Below are 13,283 nucleotides of genomic sequence, written 5' to 3'. Positions count from 1 at the left end.
AATTATAAAACTTGCTCATCAGCATCAGAGGCTGCAGTGCCAGTGGGGGGGGGGAGGTGCTTACCGGAGACCTTGCTTCTCTGCTTTTTCTGGAACAAGCATTTGTTTCCACGGCTATTATTAATTGCTGTTTGCATGTGATCCAGGCATGATGTTCTACAGCGAAGCAACAATTAATCCCAGGACTGTGTGGATTGTTTTGTTGCCTTCCCATTAACCCACAAGCATCTTTTGTTACTGAAATTGAGAATGTGCATGGACCCTGCACCTATCGACTGAGCTACAACTATGACATAACCAAATGTGGTATACTTGAAATAATTCTAATAGCATGTAACTCTATTCCTCTCTCTCTCTCTCCCTCCTTTCTATTTATCTCTCCCTCCTGCCTCTTATCATCTGTCTTTCTCTGGTTGGATTATGGATTTCCCTTCTCCTCCCTCAAACCTGCCATTCTTTCCACCCTCCTACTTCACCACCTTTTCTTTTTCTTCCAACCCTTCACCTCTCACCTCTTTTCTCTCTCCATCTCCCCATTTCTAATCTGTCTCTCCTCTTTGCTTGCTTGCTCTCTCATTTCTTTTGGCTTTGATTTTATACTGCCCCTTCCCCTCCACTTTGCTTGAATTCCCCCTTCCACTTCCTATTAATGCAGGGTGAAATTCTGGTAAGTACCCCACAGATTTAAACCACGCCCTGCCCGGGGGCAGCAGTGGTTTGCCATGCAAAGGAACTGAGGCCATCACATAAAGGTCAGCCAGTATGGTTAGGGTGGCAGAGACAGACTGCTGTGAGGTAACAGGATAAACAGTTGACTCCTGCAATTACAGGAGTCAATACCTTTCGCCATAATAAGTTGTTCTACCCTTCTGCAGCTTGGCGGACTGGGAGAGGGCCATGAGGAGAAGGTAGAGTCCCCTGAAGAATCAAACTCGTCTGATCAGTTTCCAGTAATTTGGACTGATCAAACTGATGTTTGGTTAGCTTCCAGTAATTTGGACTGTATTTAAAGTAACACCTATCACATTTGATCTCGTTATTCTCGGTTTAATTTTGATACGACAGTAATTGTCTCTTATTTTACACTGCTACTAACAATTTACAACAATATTTTAAACAACATGTGAATTGTGTCCCACACAATATATCTTTGGTAGCATTCCTGTTTTTTCCTAAGAGAACCACAGAGAGATAAATCTCCCACCATCGACCACAAGGGGCTTCAGTTCTGACTTGTCTCTGGTATTATACCTCTGCTGCTGCCTCATGCAAGGTGACGCTGTAGTTTGCCTGAGGAGAATCATCCTAAACATCACTGGGAACAAAACGGGGGGGGGGGGGAGTGGGCAGCGAGAACACAACACAACTCAAATCAATAATCACATAACTTTAGGATTCTTTCAGATATCTCTGATAAATGCATGTTAATACGAAATTTCAAAAAATTCACTTGTCTCTACTTGTTAATTATGTATTCAGATCTGATCAGAAATTATTATAATTTATATGGTGTCACGGCTTTGGGATGTATTTCAATGATTTGATCAAAATTCTCTATCACCATCATCTTGATGTTTGAGTATCAAGACAAATCTAAATCAAGACAATTCTAAATCAAGACAAATCTAAATAGGGCTGTTTCATTTTACTCTTTACTTTATCTCAGATGTAATTTCACATCTTTGAATAAACCAATTAACATAACAAGTAGATTTACAGGGTTGAATATTGTATTGCAGTTGCCTACCTGAAACAAAAAAGCAGACCATGAAAAGAATGTCTGACACTGTTAATGTCAACTTGGTACTAACATGTAGGGCTGCTCGATTATGGAAAAAATCATAATCACGATTATTTTGGACAAAAACGAAATAATAATAATACATTTTATTTATAAGGCGCCTTTCAGGGCACTCAAGGTCGCCGTCGAATTGTTTCAACTCGATTATAGTAGTTTGGAGATCGTTTGATCCAATAATCCTAATCACGATTATATTTCGATTAATTGAGCAGCCCTACTAACATGTCTGACTAACTTGACTATGGGATTTAAAACTCCTTGTTATCTAAGAAGTTTAAGTCATGTCCTCGCCAAGGCAAACTACCAGTTGAGCTCCTGTGCTCTTGCCTCCTTTCCCATGTTTGTGTTGGAGCTTTTTAACTTATGAGCCTTTTTTTCCTCAATAACTCAGTTCAGCTCTGCTGGATGGAGAGGGAGTTCAGGAGGGACAGGTCTAAAGCAGCCTTTAAAAGTGACATTTCCACTTAGCTTTACTTAACACGAGAGCACACTTTCACAGATGGTTTCCCCATTTGTACTCAAAATGCACGGGAGTCCATTTGGAAGAATTGAAAGACAGCTGTGAAGAGGGCTCCTCTAAAATACATGTCGTATTTTCCTTTAGAGTGATTCACTTAACCCGGCCTCTCAGTCTCAGTGATGTATTTTGTCCCTCTCCGTCCTCTCCACTTCAAATTGTGACTTTGCTGTTATCATTTCTGTCATTGCATTGACCCCACTAACTCTGTGAATGCTGGCCTCTGAATTTAATCCTCTCTTCTGATTAACACCTGTCTTTAACCGTCTCTTCACCCCATGTTTTACTCATCCAGGAATTCAACCTCTGTTTGAGTCCAGTTAACCCAATAATCCTGATCATTTTAGACTTGATTTTTACTGACCCATTGACACTAACATTCCGCCGCCGACCTTTGTTTGACTGTGTGTTGGGCCTCGTCTGGTCCTGTTTATTGGTTTAAATATTCCTTTTCTGTTGAATGGAATTCCACGAGTACTACATCCCTCTTCGCTGTTTTTAACTAAAACATCTGATGCTTTTAAAAATGCATTTAACCATATTAATAACGTCATGTAACAGTCACGCCATGTTAACTCATTCAATTTCATCATTGTAGTACAAAGCAAAACATGATTGATATAAGGATAAAAAAAATAAAAAAATTCAGTGACCTTGCAGGTAAGGAGGTAAGATTTTATTAGTGTTAGTCCCATCACTGTATTATGTCACCAATGCATTAACCTGATTGATAAAGCTGTTTTCCTCCATCCTCCTGGCGCCCCCCCTCTCCCCACCATCCTCCTCTTTCTTCTTCTCGCTGTGCAGGTTATCAGGAAAGGCTGGCTAACCATCAACATCAGCATCATGAAAGGAGGCTCCAAGGAGTACTGGTTCATCCTGACCGCTGAGTCCTTTTCCTGGTACAAAGACGAGGAGGTGAGACAGATGACGCAGCTCCACACGGATGCATAGATATTAAGAAACCATATTTAGCACTGTAACGATAAACTATCCCCGAGTGACGACCCCCCTCTGTGGTTGGAGGCGTGTGTGTCCCAGCCCAGCCTAACCAATGTGCAGACTACTGTTCAGCTGTAGCCTGATGAACAGGTAGTCTGAACACTGGGCAGGCGGGGGGGTTAGGACTCTGGTGGCTGATGGGGGGAAGGACCCGGAGGTCATTGCAGCTGCAGGTCGCCATCCTAGGACACAGAGGGGCACAGAGAGCAAACAGAACTCAGTTTCACTCAGGGGAAAAATAAAAAAAACATACAAAGAAAAGTCACATTCATGGAAACGGCTGCTGAGTTAGAACCAATTCTGTTGAAACACCGCAACACTTACGTTTTATGTATCGTGTTAAAAAGAACTCAAATTAGAAAATATTAGGTAATATTACTTTCAACTGATTCAGGTCAATACATCTAGACAAGGTTGGACCGTGTTTCCTCCGCTCTGCAGTTTGTTTATGTTTGTTTTACACATTTCAAAGCTTCTATTCAAGGACTTGGAAAGAAACATTCTGTTCATAAACTGACGCATTAAGTTTACGGGACTGAAAACCAGATGATCGTTTTTTTTTTTTAACCGATCGTTTAATCTTAGACTAACTTCAAAAGGCTGACCTAACTAAACATGAACATTTACCTCCCGATATTCGTAAGCATTTGGGATCTACTCACTCGCCGCTCGATCTTCTTCGTAAGGCCTCAGTCATATCCATTCTTCTGCGTCATAAAAAGCCAGCTACAAACTGCTGCTAAAGATGAGCCGCGGTCCTTTGGTCTCGCAGTGGCCGGGCACCGGAATGGAATCGGTTCAGTTGAAGTCGGTTTCCTTGTGCGAAGAGGCAGAGAGAGAAAGAACGGGAGAGGGAGGATGGTGGAGGCAACTGACGTGGCAGGCGGGCTGAAATGTTCCAGCCGGGATCTGACTTTGGAATTTGCAGGAAATCGTACTGGGTTACGGGGGCCGGAGGGGGGTGTGATTGTGTGTGTGTGTGCGCAAGTGTGCATGTGTGTAGGCGTTTGTGCGTTTGTATATTTTAGGGTTTGGACTGTTGATCGTATCCGTACAAATGCAAGTTTATGCACACACCCAAATTATTCACAGATAGGGGTTTGTATGTTTGTCTTTGCATGTGCGGTTATGTATTTGGCTCGTTGTGTTTGTGTGTCTGTGTGTGTGTGTGTGTGTGTGTGTGTGTGTGTGTCTGTAGTGGGGGTGGGGGATTGTGAGGAGCTGTGAGTGATGTAACTGTTGGGCCTGCGCCGCTCGCTGTGGAAGTGCAGACTAAACTGCTTCCAGATGTCTGCGCTCAACAGTGAAAGCTGGCACCCCATCCCCCAGAAGGCCCTCATGCTCCTCCTCTTCTCCCTCTCCTCCTCCTCCTCCTCCTCCTTCTCCTCCTCTCGCTCACCATACATTTCTCCATCTCACCAACTTGGTGGTCGTCCACACAGAGGAAATGCATTCCATTGTATCTGCTCATCAGTGGAGAAGTGTCTGACTCACTCTCCTCTGTTTTCTTCTTCGTTGCAGAAATATAAACACACAGTGAATTTGTGAAGATCCGTCTGTTCTGTGCTTTAGGTCTCAAAGTGTTTTTTACTTATGTATTGTGTGTCATCTGTAAATACATGTTTCTTTCTGTCTCATCTTAGGAAAAAGAGAAGAAGTATATGCTGCCGCTGGATAACCTGAAGCTCAGAGATGTGGAGAAAGGCTTTATGTCCACAAAGCACATCTTCGCAATCTTCAACACAGAGCAAAGGTCAGGGTTATGTTGTCAAAAGAGTTTGTTTTTTTAAACCAGACTGAATGCACATTGACCTCAGCATTGTGTTCTTGTGTATCCTTGTGCACTGACCTACACATTCACAACCACTTTTGTCTCTCGGTTGTTTGCAGAAACGTGTACAAGGATCTGCGTCAGGTGGAGCTGGCCTGTGACTCTCAGGAGGACGTGGACAGCTGGAAAGCATCTTTCCTCCGGGCCGGAGTGTATCCGGAGAAGGACCAGGTATGAGGGGGCTGCTTTGTGTTTCTTCAAACTCCATGAATGGGTTAAGTCACGTGTCAGTGCATGTAATGGTATGTGATTGTGTGTTTATGCTTCACCATTGTTGTCGGTGTGTGTTGCTCAGACGGAGAATGAAGATGCTGCTCCTGCAGACACGTTTTCGATGGACCCTCAGCTGGAGCGACAGGTGGAAACCATCCGCAACCTTGTGGATTCGTACATTGGCATCATCAACAAATCCATCAGAGACCTCGTGCCCAAGACCATCATGCATCTCATGATCAATAGTGTGAGTCCATTAGTCCTCAGGTTCTAAAATGGACCTCCAACTACAAAGGCACTAAGTAGAGCACATCCCCGGCCAAGGCTCAGTGTCGAGCTTTTGTAAAGGGAAGAGAAAGAGAAATTCTGATTTAAATTCACCACATTGGACAAACTTATAGATCCCATCGCCGTAATTATAGCAAGATTCATACACCATTTCCTTTTCGCCTTGTTCTGCAAAATTTAAGTGAAAGTGATAAATAGTATTCTATGAACTGCACTTAACTTTAATTGGCTTCTTTTGCTGGCCCATTTCTCAACCAAGCCTGCAAACCTGCTGGGTGCTATGTGTGTATCCCTGCTGACAAATTAACAAACCAACAATCATATTCCACTGAAAACATAGATTCCTTGGCGGAGGGAACAAAAGAGGTCGTTTGAGTCTGATACATTAACACTGTGCGTCCTCTCACACCTCAACGGGTCTGCTATGCTGAATGGTCACATTATCTGAATCTCTACCCCAACACTGGAAATATAAATATCCTCTATTCACTGCTCTGTATGGCCTGAAAACTCAATATTATAACACTGCATGTGAGACATATGCTCCTTACAAATCTAATACTGTACAGTTGTGTGCAAACTCTCTAAACCTGTATGCATCTATAAATGCATGTTATATGCCTTTAGCTATTTATGATCTAGCAATTGTAGCATCGCACATTACCTTATGACTACTGAGCTCAAATCTAATCAAGTGCAGTTTAATTAGGTCTAAATGTCACTGAACCATAGATCTGTGATGAGCAGTGTTTAGTCAGTCCGTGTTTTTATATATAACACAAGGTCATTACCTTGAAGACACTAATTAACAGAGTTTATGATGCAGGCTCACAGTTACATGGCCACTGTGCATTTATTATGTTTTATTATTCTAGTGTGCTCACTAGGCCTGTCACGATAACACATTTTTCTGTGCGATTAATTGCCCCAGAAATTATTGCGATAAGCGATAATATTGCCGTTTTGACACCATTTTCAACTTATATAATGATAATGGCATAATAATGCAAGTACACCCTTTCGAAGATCAATAAACTGCGGCCGACTGCCGGATGGGATCTGCATCGATCTCATTTTTAGCCTTATGCGAGCGGAGTTGACGGAAAACTTTAATCCCTGAATTTATTGCAGCCGGCAAAAAATTATCGCTCATTTTAATTTATCGCGCAATTAATTAATTTATTGCATATCGCGACAGGCCTAGTGCTCACTTGAAGTCAGTCCAGAAACAGCTACACACACACAGGCACACACACACAAATATCACCAATTTCACACTGTTGTCCACTTAGCAGCTCTTTGCCAGGATTTATGAATTCTGTTGCAGTTATTAGTCTCCTCCCTTCCTTTCTCTGCCCTTTCACTTTTACAATTTATCAACCTATTCTCAGTGTTAATCAATGTAAGATTTTACCTTCTATTTTTGAATAAACTTAACTTCCATTCAGGCAAAGGATTTCATCCACTCGGAGCTGCTGGCCTACCTGTACTCGTCCGGGGATCAGAACAGCCTGATGGAGGAGTCGGCTGACCAGGCCCAGCGGAGAGACGAGCTGCTGCGCATGTATCACGCCCTCAAGGAGGCGCTGCAGATCATCGGCGACATCAGCACCACCACCATCTCCACCCCGGTGCCCCCCCCTGTAGCCGACAGCAGGATGAACGAAGCCAGGTGAGAGGGGTCACGGATGGAAAATACCAGAGGTGTAAAAGGACTGAAATATTGTACTCAAGTAAAAGTACCTTTACTTTGATGAAATTTTACTTAAGTACAAGTAAAAGTACCCATCTGAAAATCTACTCAAGTAAAAGTAAAAAGTAGTTCATTTAAAATGTACTTTAAGTAAAAGTTACTTAGTTACTTCCAACAACTTGATGGGGGTCGCTCCTGTACAGTGCAAAAAAAGGACAAGAGGTCATAAATCCAATCCAAAAACAGTTATTTTTAATTAAAGGAGAATCTTTACAAATATAAGTGCAATGACATTAAACATGTCAAACATTAAACATGTCAACACAACATTTAAGAACTTTTGGGAGGACATGTCAAGTTCAGTTCATTTCATAGTTTTAAGGTGGAAAGTGAGAATAAAAAACTTAACTTGTTTTTTGGAGAAAACTTTGTCCATCCATATGTATCAATCATGTTTTTCTTTTACATTTTATGATTGCTAATTTTGCGTATTTATTCATTCATACTCTGCACACAAAAGGCACAACAAATCAAAGTTTTGATACATTTATTTTGAAATGGTTTCTTTTAGTTTGAAGAGGCACTTCCTGACAACACTGTCTACCACTGCAGTGAGAATTGCCTTGCGCTTTGAACTATGTTTTTTTACTCAGTAACGGATGTAATTTCCAATGAAGCGAAGTAGAATACTTCAGTCAAAATCTACTTAAGTAAAAGTAAAATTACCCATTTCAAAAACTACTCAAAAAAATACAAAGTACACAAAAAAACTACTCAATTACAGTAACTTGAGTAAATGTAATTCGTTACTTTACACCTCTGGGAAATACTGAGTCTAATGATGCAGCCAAATTAACACAATCAAGTTTTGCATACAAAAATTTAAAACAAAAAAAAAATAATTTCCACTTCTACTGAAAAATATAAGTGAAATCCATACATCCTGAGTAAAATTTAAGCATCGAAACTTCTCCCAAATTTTTCTTTGAGAGTGGGCTCCGATAAAAATGCAGGAGAATTAATCAGACATTGATTTCATTTTACTGTTCTTCTCTCAGCCCCACCCCTCAGCGCCGGCCCCCTCCTTCAGCTTCCACTGCCCCGGCCCCCAGCCGCCCACCTGCTGTCCGAGGGGGGCCGACCCCGGGACCACCCATGAACCCTTCCCCTGCCTTCGGAGCCTCGCTGAACCCCTCCCCTGCTTTCGGTGCACCCCCCATCCCCTCTCGCCCGGGCCCCCCCATCAACGCCTTCAACAGCCACCAGGACCCCTTCAGTGCTCCGCCCCTCATCCCCTCCCGGCCGGCCCGCGTCCCCCCCGGCGTGCCCAGGTACGACTTTGCTACATGATGTCATCACCAGTGTCATGTATGTTTATTCGGTTTTATTTCACTGTATTTGTAATGTTTTGTCACCAAACTCTCCTCCTCCTCAGTCTTTCAAGAGTCAAAGGCGCCATTTTTCACACTGACTAGTTTCCTATCTTTATATTTACAATCATTTCTCTGAATTCATTCTCCTCTCAGTGTTAGGTTTGTATCTTTCTTCTGGTCTGTACAGGTGCATCTCAATAAATTAGAATATCATGGAAAATTTCGTTTATTTAGATAATTAAATTCAGAAAGTGAAACTCATATATTATATAGATTCATTACACACAGATGGAAATATTTCAAGGGTTTATTTCTTTTAATGTTGATGATTATGGCTTACAGCTAATGAAAACCCCAAATTCAGTATCTCAGAAAATTAGAATATTGTGAAAAAGAAATAAACACATGAAATATTTCACTCTGTATGTAAGAAATCTATATAATATATGAGTTTCACTTTCTGAATTGAATTATCGAAAGAAAATGAACTTTTCCATGATATTCTAATTTATTGAGATGCACCTGTATGTCTTCATGTCCTCCACTCCTCTGTCTTCACTCTGTCGGGATGTTTCAGTTTCTCCGTCTCTCTGTGAGCACGTCTCAATCTTGTTTTGCTTTATCTTCTCTCCTTGTTGCAGCCGAAGACCCCCGGGCGCTCCGTCTCACCGGCCCACCATTATCCGCCCTGCTGAACACTCCCTGCTAGACTAGACCTGTGGCCACTCCCACCTATGTGTGTGTGTTTGTGCGTGGGTGTGTGTATCGGCACACTATAGGGCAGGGACCCGAGGGGAGGGGCTGAATGATGAGGGGTTCACACTGTGCAACGTCCGGCCGTTTATTCAAGCAATGTTAATAAGCTGCTTATTCTGTCTTTATCAGTGCACATGAAAGAAAGAAAGCAACTTAACCACTTGGATATGACATGTGACTGCTGTGGAGCGTGTGAGACACAAAATGAAAAACCAAGCTGATCAGTTAGATAGAGACGATTTATCAAATTCAGGCTTTTTTATTGTAAAAATTGCTTAATTTCCACTGACAAGGTTTCATGCAGGGTCCCATCAAATAACTTATGAAGTGTTGCTGGCTGGCGTGCCCCTCCCCCCCCCTCAGCCTTTATAGATCACTGTGTGATATATACACACAGAACCGGTTGTTAATGTTTCACTGGGTTTTCATTTCCTAACTGATTTCATACTGAAAAAACAATAGCTTATTATCACTGTTGTAATTCTGAAGGTTTTGATTACGATTCCCCCCCCTCCCCTGTGTTATTTTATTTGAGTGGCTTTGTCCTTTTTAATGACCGTTACAAATGTAGCTTTAAACTAAAACTAATCCCAGCTGAAGCAAAGCATGAGGAGACACAGAGGCCGAGGAACCTACAGCTTTCCTTCTTGTAAAATATTCTTCCACAATGAAAAGATGTCAGCCAGATCGGCCATTACAATCCAAGCACTTCGAGCCGTCTCAGCCTTACGACCAGCCACACGTAACAGGGATGCTATAGTCCGTTACCAGAACACTATGCACAGAAACCCAGCGGAGCAAGCAGGACTTTGTGGGGCGCTCTTTCTTTCTCTCTCTCCGCTAATTCTGAGTCGCTTGTATTTTAAATCCCTTTATTCTCCGTTGAACCCCAACGAGGCCTCGAGCCTCCGGGTAGACTTTGTTCATTCCTGGATTAGCTGGCTCATAAAAACACGGAACACGCAGCACAGGTTCCTCTCGGAGAGGATCGGGGGGGGTGTCAATGAGGACAGGTCTGTGATGTAGAGTATAATCGAGGTATGAAGCATGGAGGAGTTGACACATCTCACTCTGGGACATGAATTATTGCTATCGGTCCTGCTTCCATATATTAAAACATATTGTATATAGCTGGCCTATACTGGGGAGGTAGCACTTGTATTTCATTTAATTTCAGGGATGATGACGAATAACATAATTGAAACCCACACGACTTTGAGAGGAAGCACTAACACAGTCACTTCAATAGCTTCAGACGTAGGGACAAAGAGATCGCTCATCTCCTGGTGCATTATTTATAACCTGGGCATTTGTTATTTCTTCTGATGATTTGGCCGCAATTGTATCAGCTGTGTATCACTATATATATATATATATATATATTACCCAGACCCCTCAGCTTCTATTGGACTGTTTTAGATTCTGCTACAGGGATGAATCCTCTGTTTATTGTCTGAACACGTTTTGGGAGCAGGCTCAACACACAGCTGTGATCATCTGATATGAATTTCATTTGTTCGGTCTCTGACCATTTAAAACATTTTTTTTTTTTTCATTAACATTTGTAGGTGTGTTGGGGAAACACTGGGGGAGGGTGACCTTGATAATCTGGATGTTTCCATTTGTGGTTTGATCAGTAGATCTGGTGAGCGGGTGGTGGGGGTTGTGGTGTATGAAGACACATCCTGTCTTGAGAAGCTGTCTCGACTTGTTCTCACCACAGAGGACTGAAACTTAATAAAACAACCCGACAAGAAAAATCTCAAAATTTCCCAAAACCACAGACTCTCGAGACAGAATGTGTTTTTTTTGTGTTTTTTTTATCTCCCCCTGCATTTCTCCACGGGTCTGGCTCTCAGTGACAGCGCCATGAATTAAAACTGTTCTTATAAAATGGCACTGAATCTTTAAACTGAAGAATCAACACGTTAGACCTCCGGTTCACAAAGTAATTAATGTTTTAAAAAGTTCCGGTTCAGTTCTACCGGCTGATTCCCTTGTGCCTGTCACTCGAGCCTGTCCTGGGAGAACAGACTGTAAAATGCCCTGTTGTACATTAAGTTGGTTCCTTCCTCTCCCCCCCTCCCCCCCCCTCTCTGGATCTGGTGGAAGGGGTTGGAAACCAACCTGCAAAAATCTCTTTTCTTCTTTTGTTTTGCAAACCTTTGTCAAGTGCCTCTGTAGCAATGGATTGATTTTGAATAAACGAAAAAAAAATGACCTAAATCCGAAAAGAGAGTAAATAAAGAGGTGTTGTGTATAATAAAGGGACTGGCTCAGGTGGTTGGTGTCTCCTTGTGTCCTGTGTGATCCTCTCTCTCTCTCTCTCTCTCTCTCTCTCTCTCTCTCTCTCTCTCTCTCTCTCTCTCTCTCTCTCTCTCTCTCTCTCTCTCTCTCTCTCTCTCTCTCTCTCTCTCTCTCTCTCTCTCTCTCTCTCTCTCTCTCTCTCTCTCTCTCTCTCTCTCTCTCTCTCTCTCTCTCTCAGATGACCTACTGTAGCGCCCCTCCTGGGTTTCCTCTTTTTCTCCGTTTCCACAACTAATCCAATACACACTGACATAAAGCAGCTCATGTTCCCATGGCAACCCCTCGACCGGCAGCCTCCCTGCCACAGAGAGGCGCTGCTCGGACGGTGGTCGCTGGTCCTCAGCACGTAGGCGCATTTTCAACATATATCAAGTGATGAACAAAAGAATCAAAGCCTTTTTATAGTTTCTGGGTGTTGTATTTTCCGTGTCTATACAAAAGGGAAGAAGTGATACCCTTTGATCCGATTTTGAAGAATAAAACAGAAGCTTACAGGGAGGGTGAATGTTTTGATATGCAGTTTAGAGTTAGAATCAAATCTCATCTTTCACAGAACCAAATATCTGCTGAAGTATCTTTCTCCCAAGTTGCTGTATGAATGAATAAATAATGTGTCTAATGAAACCTTTCCCTGTGAGAGTGGAGGATGACCTCTAAGCGCCCTCACAGGATTTGCCTCTTCACCAATTCCTTGCCGTTCCGATGACCGGCTCCTGTAATGTCTCCTGTCGGCGTGCGAGTCACAAGGTTGAAACATTAACGTTGGCTGATTGTCCCTGAACAGGCGCCCGGCCCCCCGGCGGAACCAGTGGTGACCTGGACGGTGCGGCCTGCAGCGGACGTGCAACCACCTCCATCCACAACAGCTGCAGAACCACAGAGGAGCGACACATCTTTCACTTTCAGCTCAACCAGAACTCTAATCTGATGCCGTCAGTGATTACTCAATAATCACTGAAGCATCGAACGTTAAACTGAAGTTATTTTCCTACAGTGAATGTTGTCTAAAATAGTTCTGAGCACTAAAGATATTGTAGTATTTGCACAGTTGGTTACAGAGTGACTATAAAACCTCAATCCACTGCAGATGTTCCCTAGTTTATATCCAGAGGCCTTTCAGTAAAAATGCAGATTGATGTACAGTATGATTTTACTTTTAGGGATAGATGACCAGATAAAGTGCCAAAGCGAGCAGTTCAACATGTTTGTTATTGTGAAGTATAGCCACTGATTATGATTTATGACAGAACAGGTTAACGATGGCTCAGGAAGCCGAGCAGTCCCATTGATTCCCATCAGGGCGAGAGAGGAAACAATATTTGTGATCTGAATACACAATAGGTCTTGTCCACTGAGTTTTTTTCAGTTTTTTTACTGCAAACAACTTGAGATAAATGACAGTGCATCCAAATAATGGCAAGGAATTGAAAAAAGTAACTTGTCAGCAAGATTTTTCTGGTTGTTTAACATCCAAGTGGAGAAATTGATCAGTGACATTGTTT

The 13,283-nt window shown here is 42.4% G+C and overlaps 1 protein-coding gene and 1 long non-coding RNA gene across 3 annotated transcripts in view; one reads left to right on the top strand and one right to left on the bottom strand.

Annotated features, from left to right (window-relative positions):
• Nucleotides 1–11,555, top strand: part of dnm2a (dynamin 2a) — a 30,539-nt gene extending 18,984 nt beyond the window's left edge. The window contains exons 14-21 of one of the 2 annotated variants that reach the window (XM_061089322.1): nucleotides 876–908; nucleotides 3,126–3,236; nucleotides 4,964–5,073; nucleotides 5,211–5,322; nucleotides 5,447–5,611; nucleotides 7,101–7,324; nucleotides 8,404–8,676; nucleotides 9,360–11,555. In XM_061089322.1, coding sequence (XP_060945305.1) covers nucleotides 876–908; nucleotides 3,126–3,236; nucleotides 4,964–5,073; nucleotides 5,211–5,322; nucleotides 5,447–5,611; nucleotides 7,101–7,324; nucleotides 8,404–8,676; nucleotides 9,360–9,432 — 1,101 coding nt within the window. In that variant the 3' untranslated portion in view covers nucleotides 9,433–11,555. The remainder of the gene's footprint in view (nucleotides 1–875; nucleotides 909–3,125; nucleotides 3,237–4,963; nucleotides 5,074–5,210; nucleotides 5,323–5,446; nucleotides 5,612–7,100; nucleotides 7,325–8,403; nucleotides 8,677–9,359) is intronic. The other variant, XM_061089323.1, reaches the window with a different exon arrangement.
• On the bottom strand, nucleotides 2,980–4,252 carry LOC133022517 (uncharacterized). Its single transcript, XR_009683014.1, has 2 exons — nucleotides 3,983–4,252; nucleotides 2,980–3,502 (listed from the first exon to the last, which is right to left on the bottom strand). It is a non-coding gene; the product is annotated as an uncharacterized LOC133022517 (long non-coding RNA).
• Nucleotides 11,556–13,283: the final 1,728 nt, after the last annotated feature.

This window comes from Limanda limanda, chromosome 17 (assembly GCF_963576545.1).
Source record: "Limanda limanda chromosome 17, fLimLim1.1, whole genome shotgun sequence".
Classification (NCBI taxonomy): Eukaryota; Metazoa; Chordata; class Actinopteri; order Pleuronectiformes; family Pleuronectidae; genus Limanda; species Limanda limanda.
Note: the sequence above shows the minus strand (reverse complement) of the source record. Positions and strands in the feature narration are given on the sequence as shown.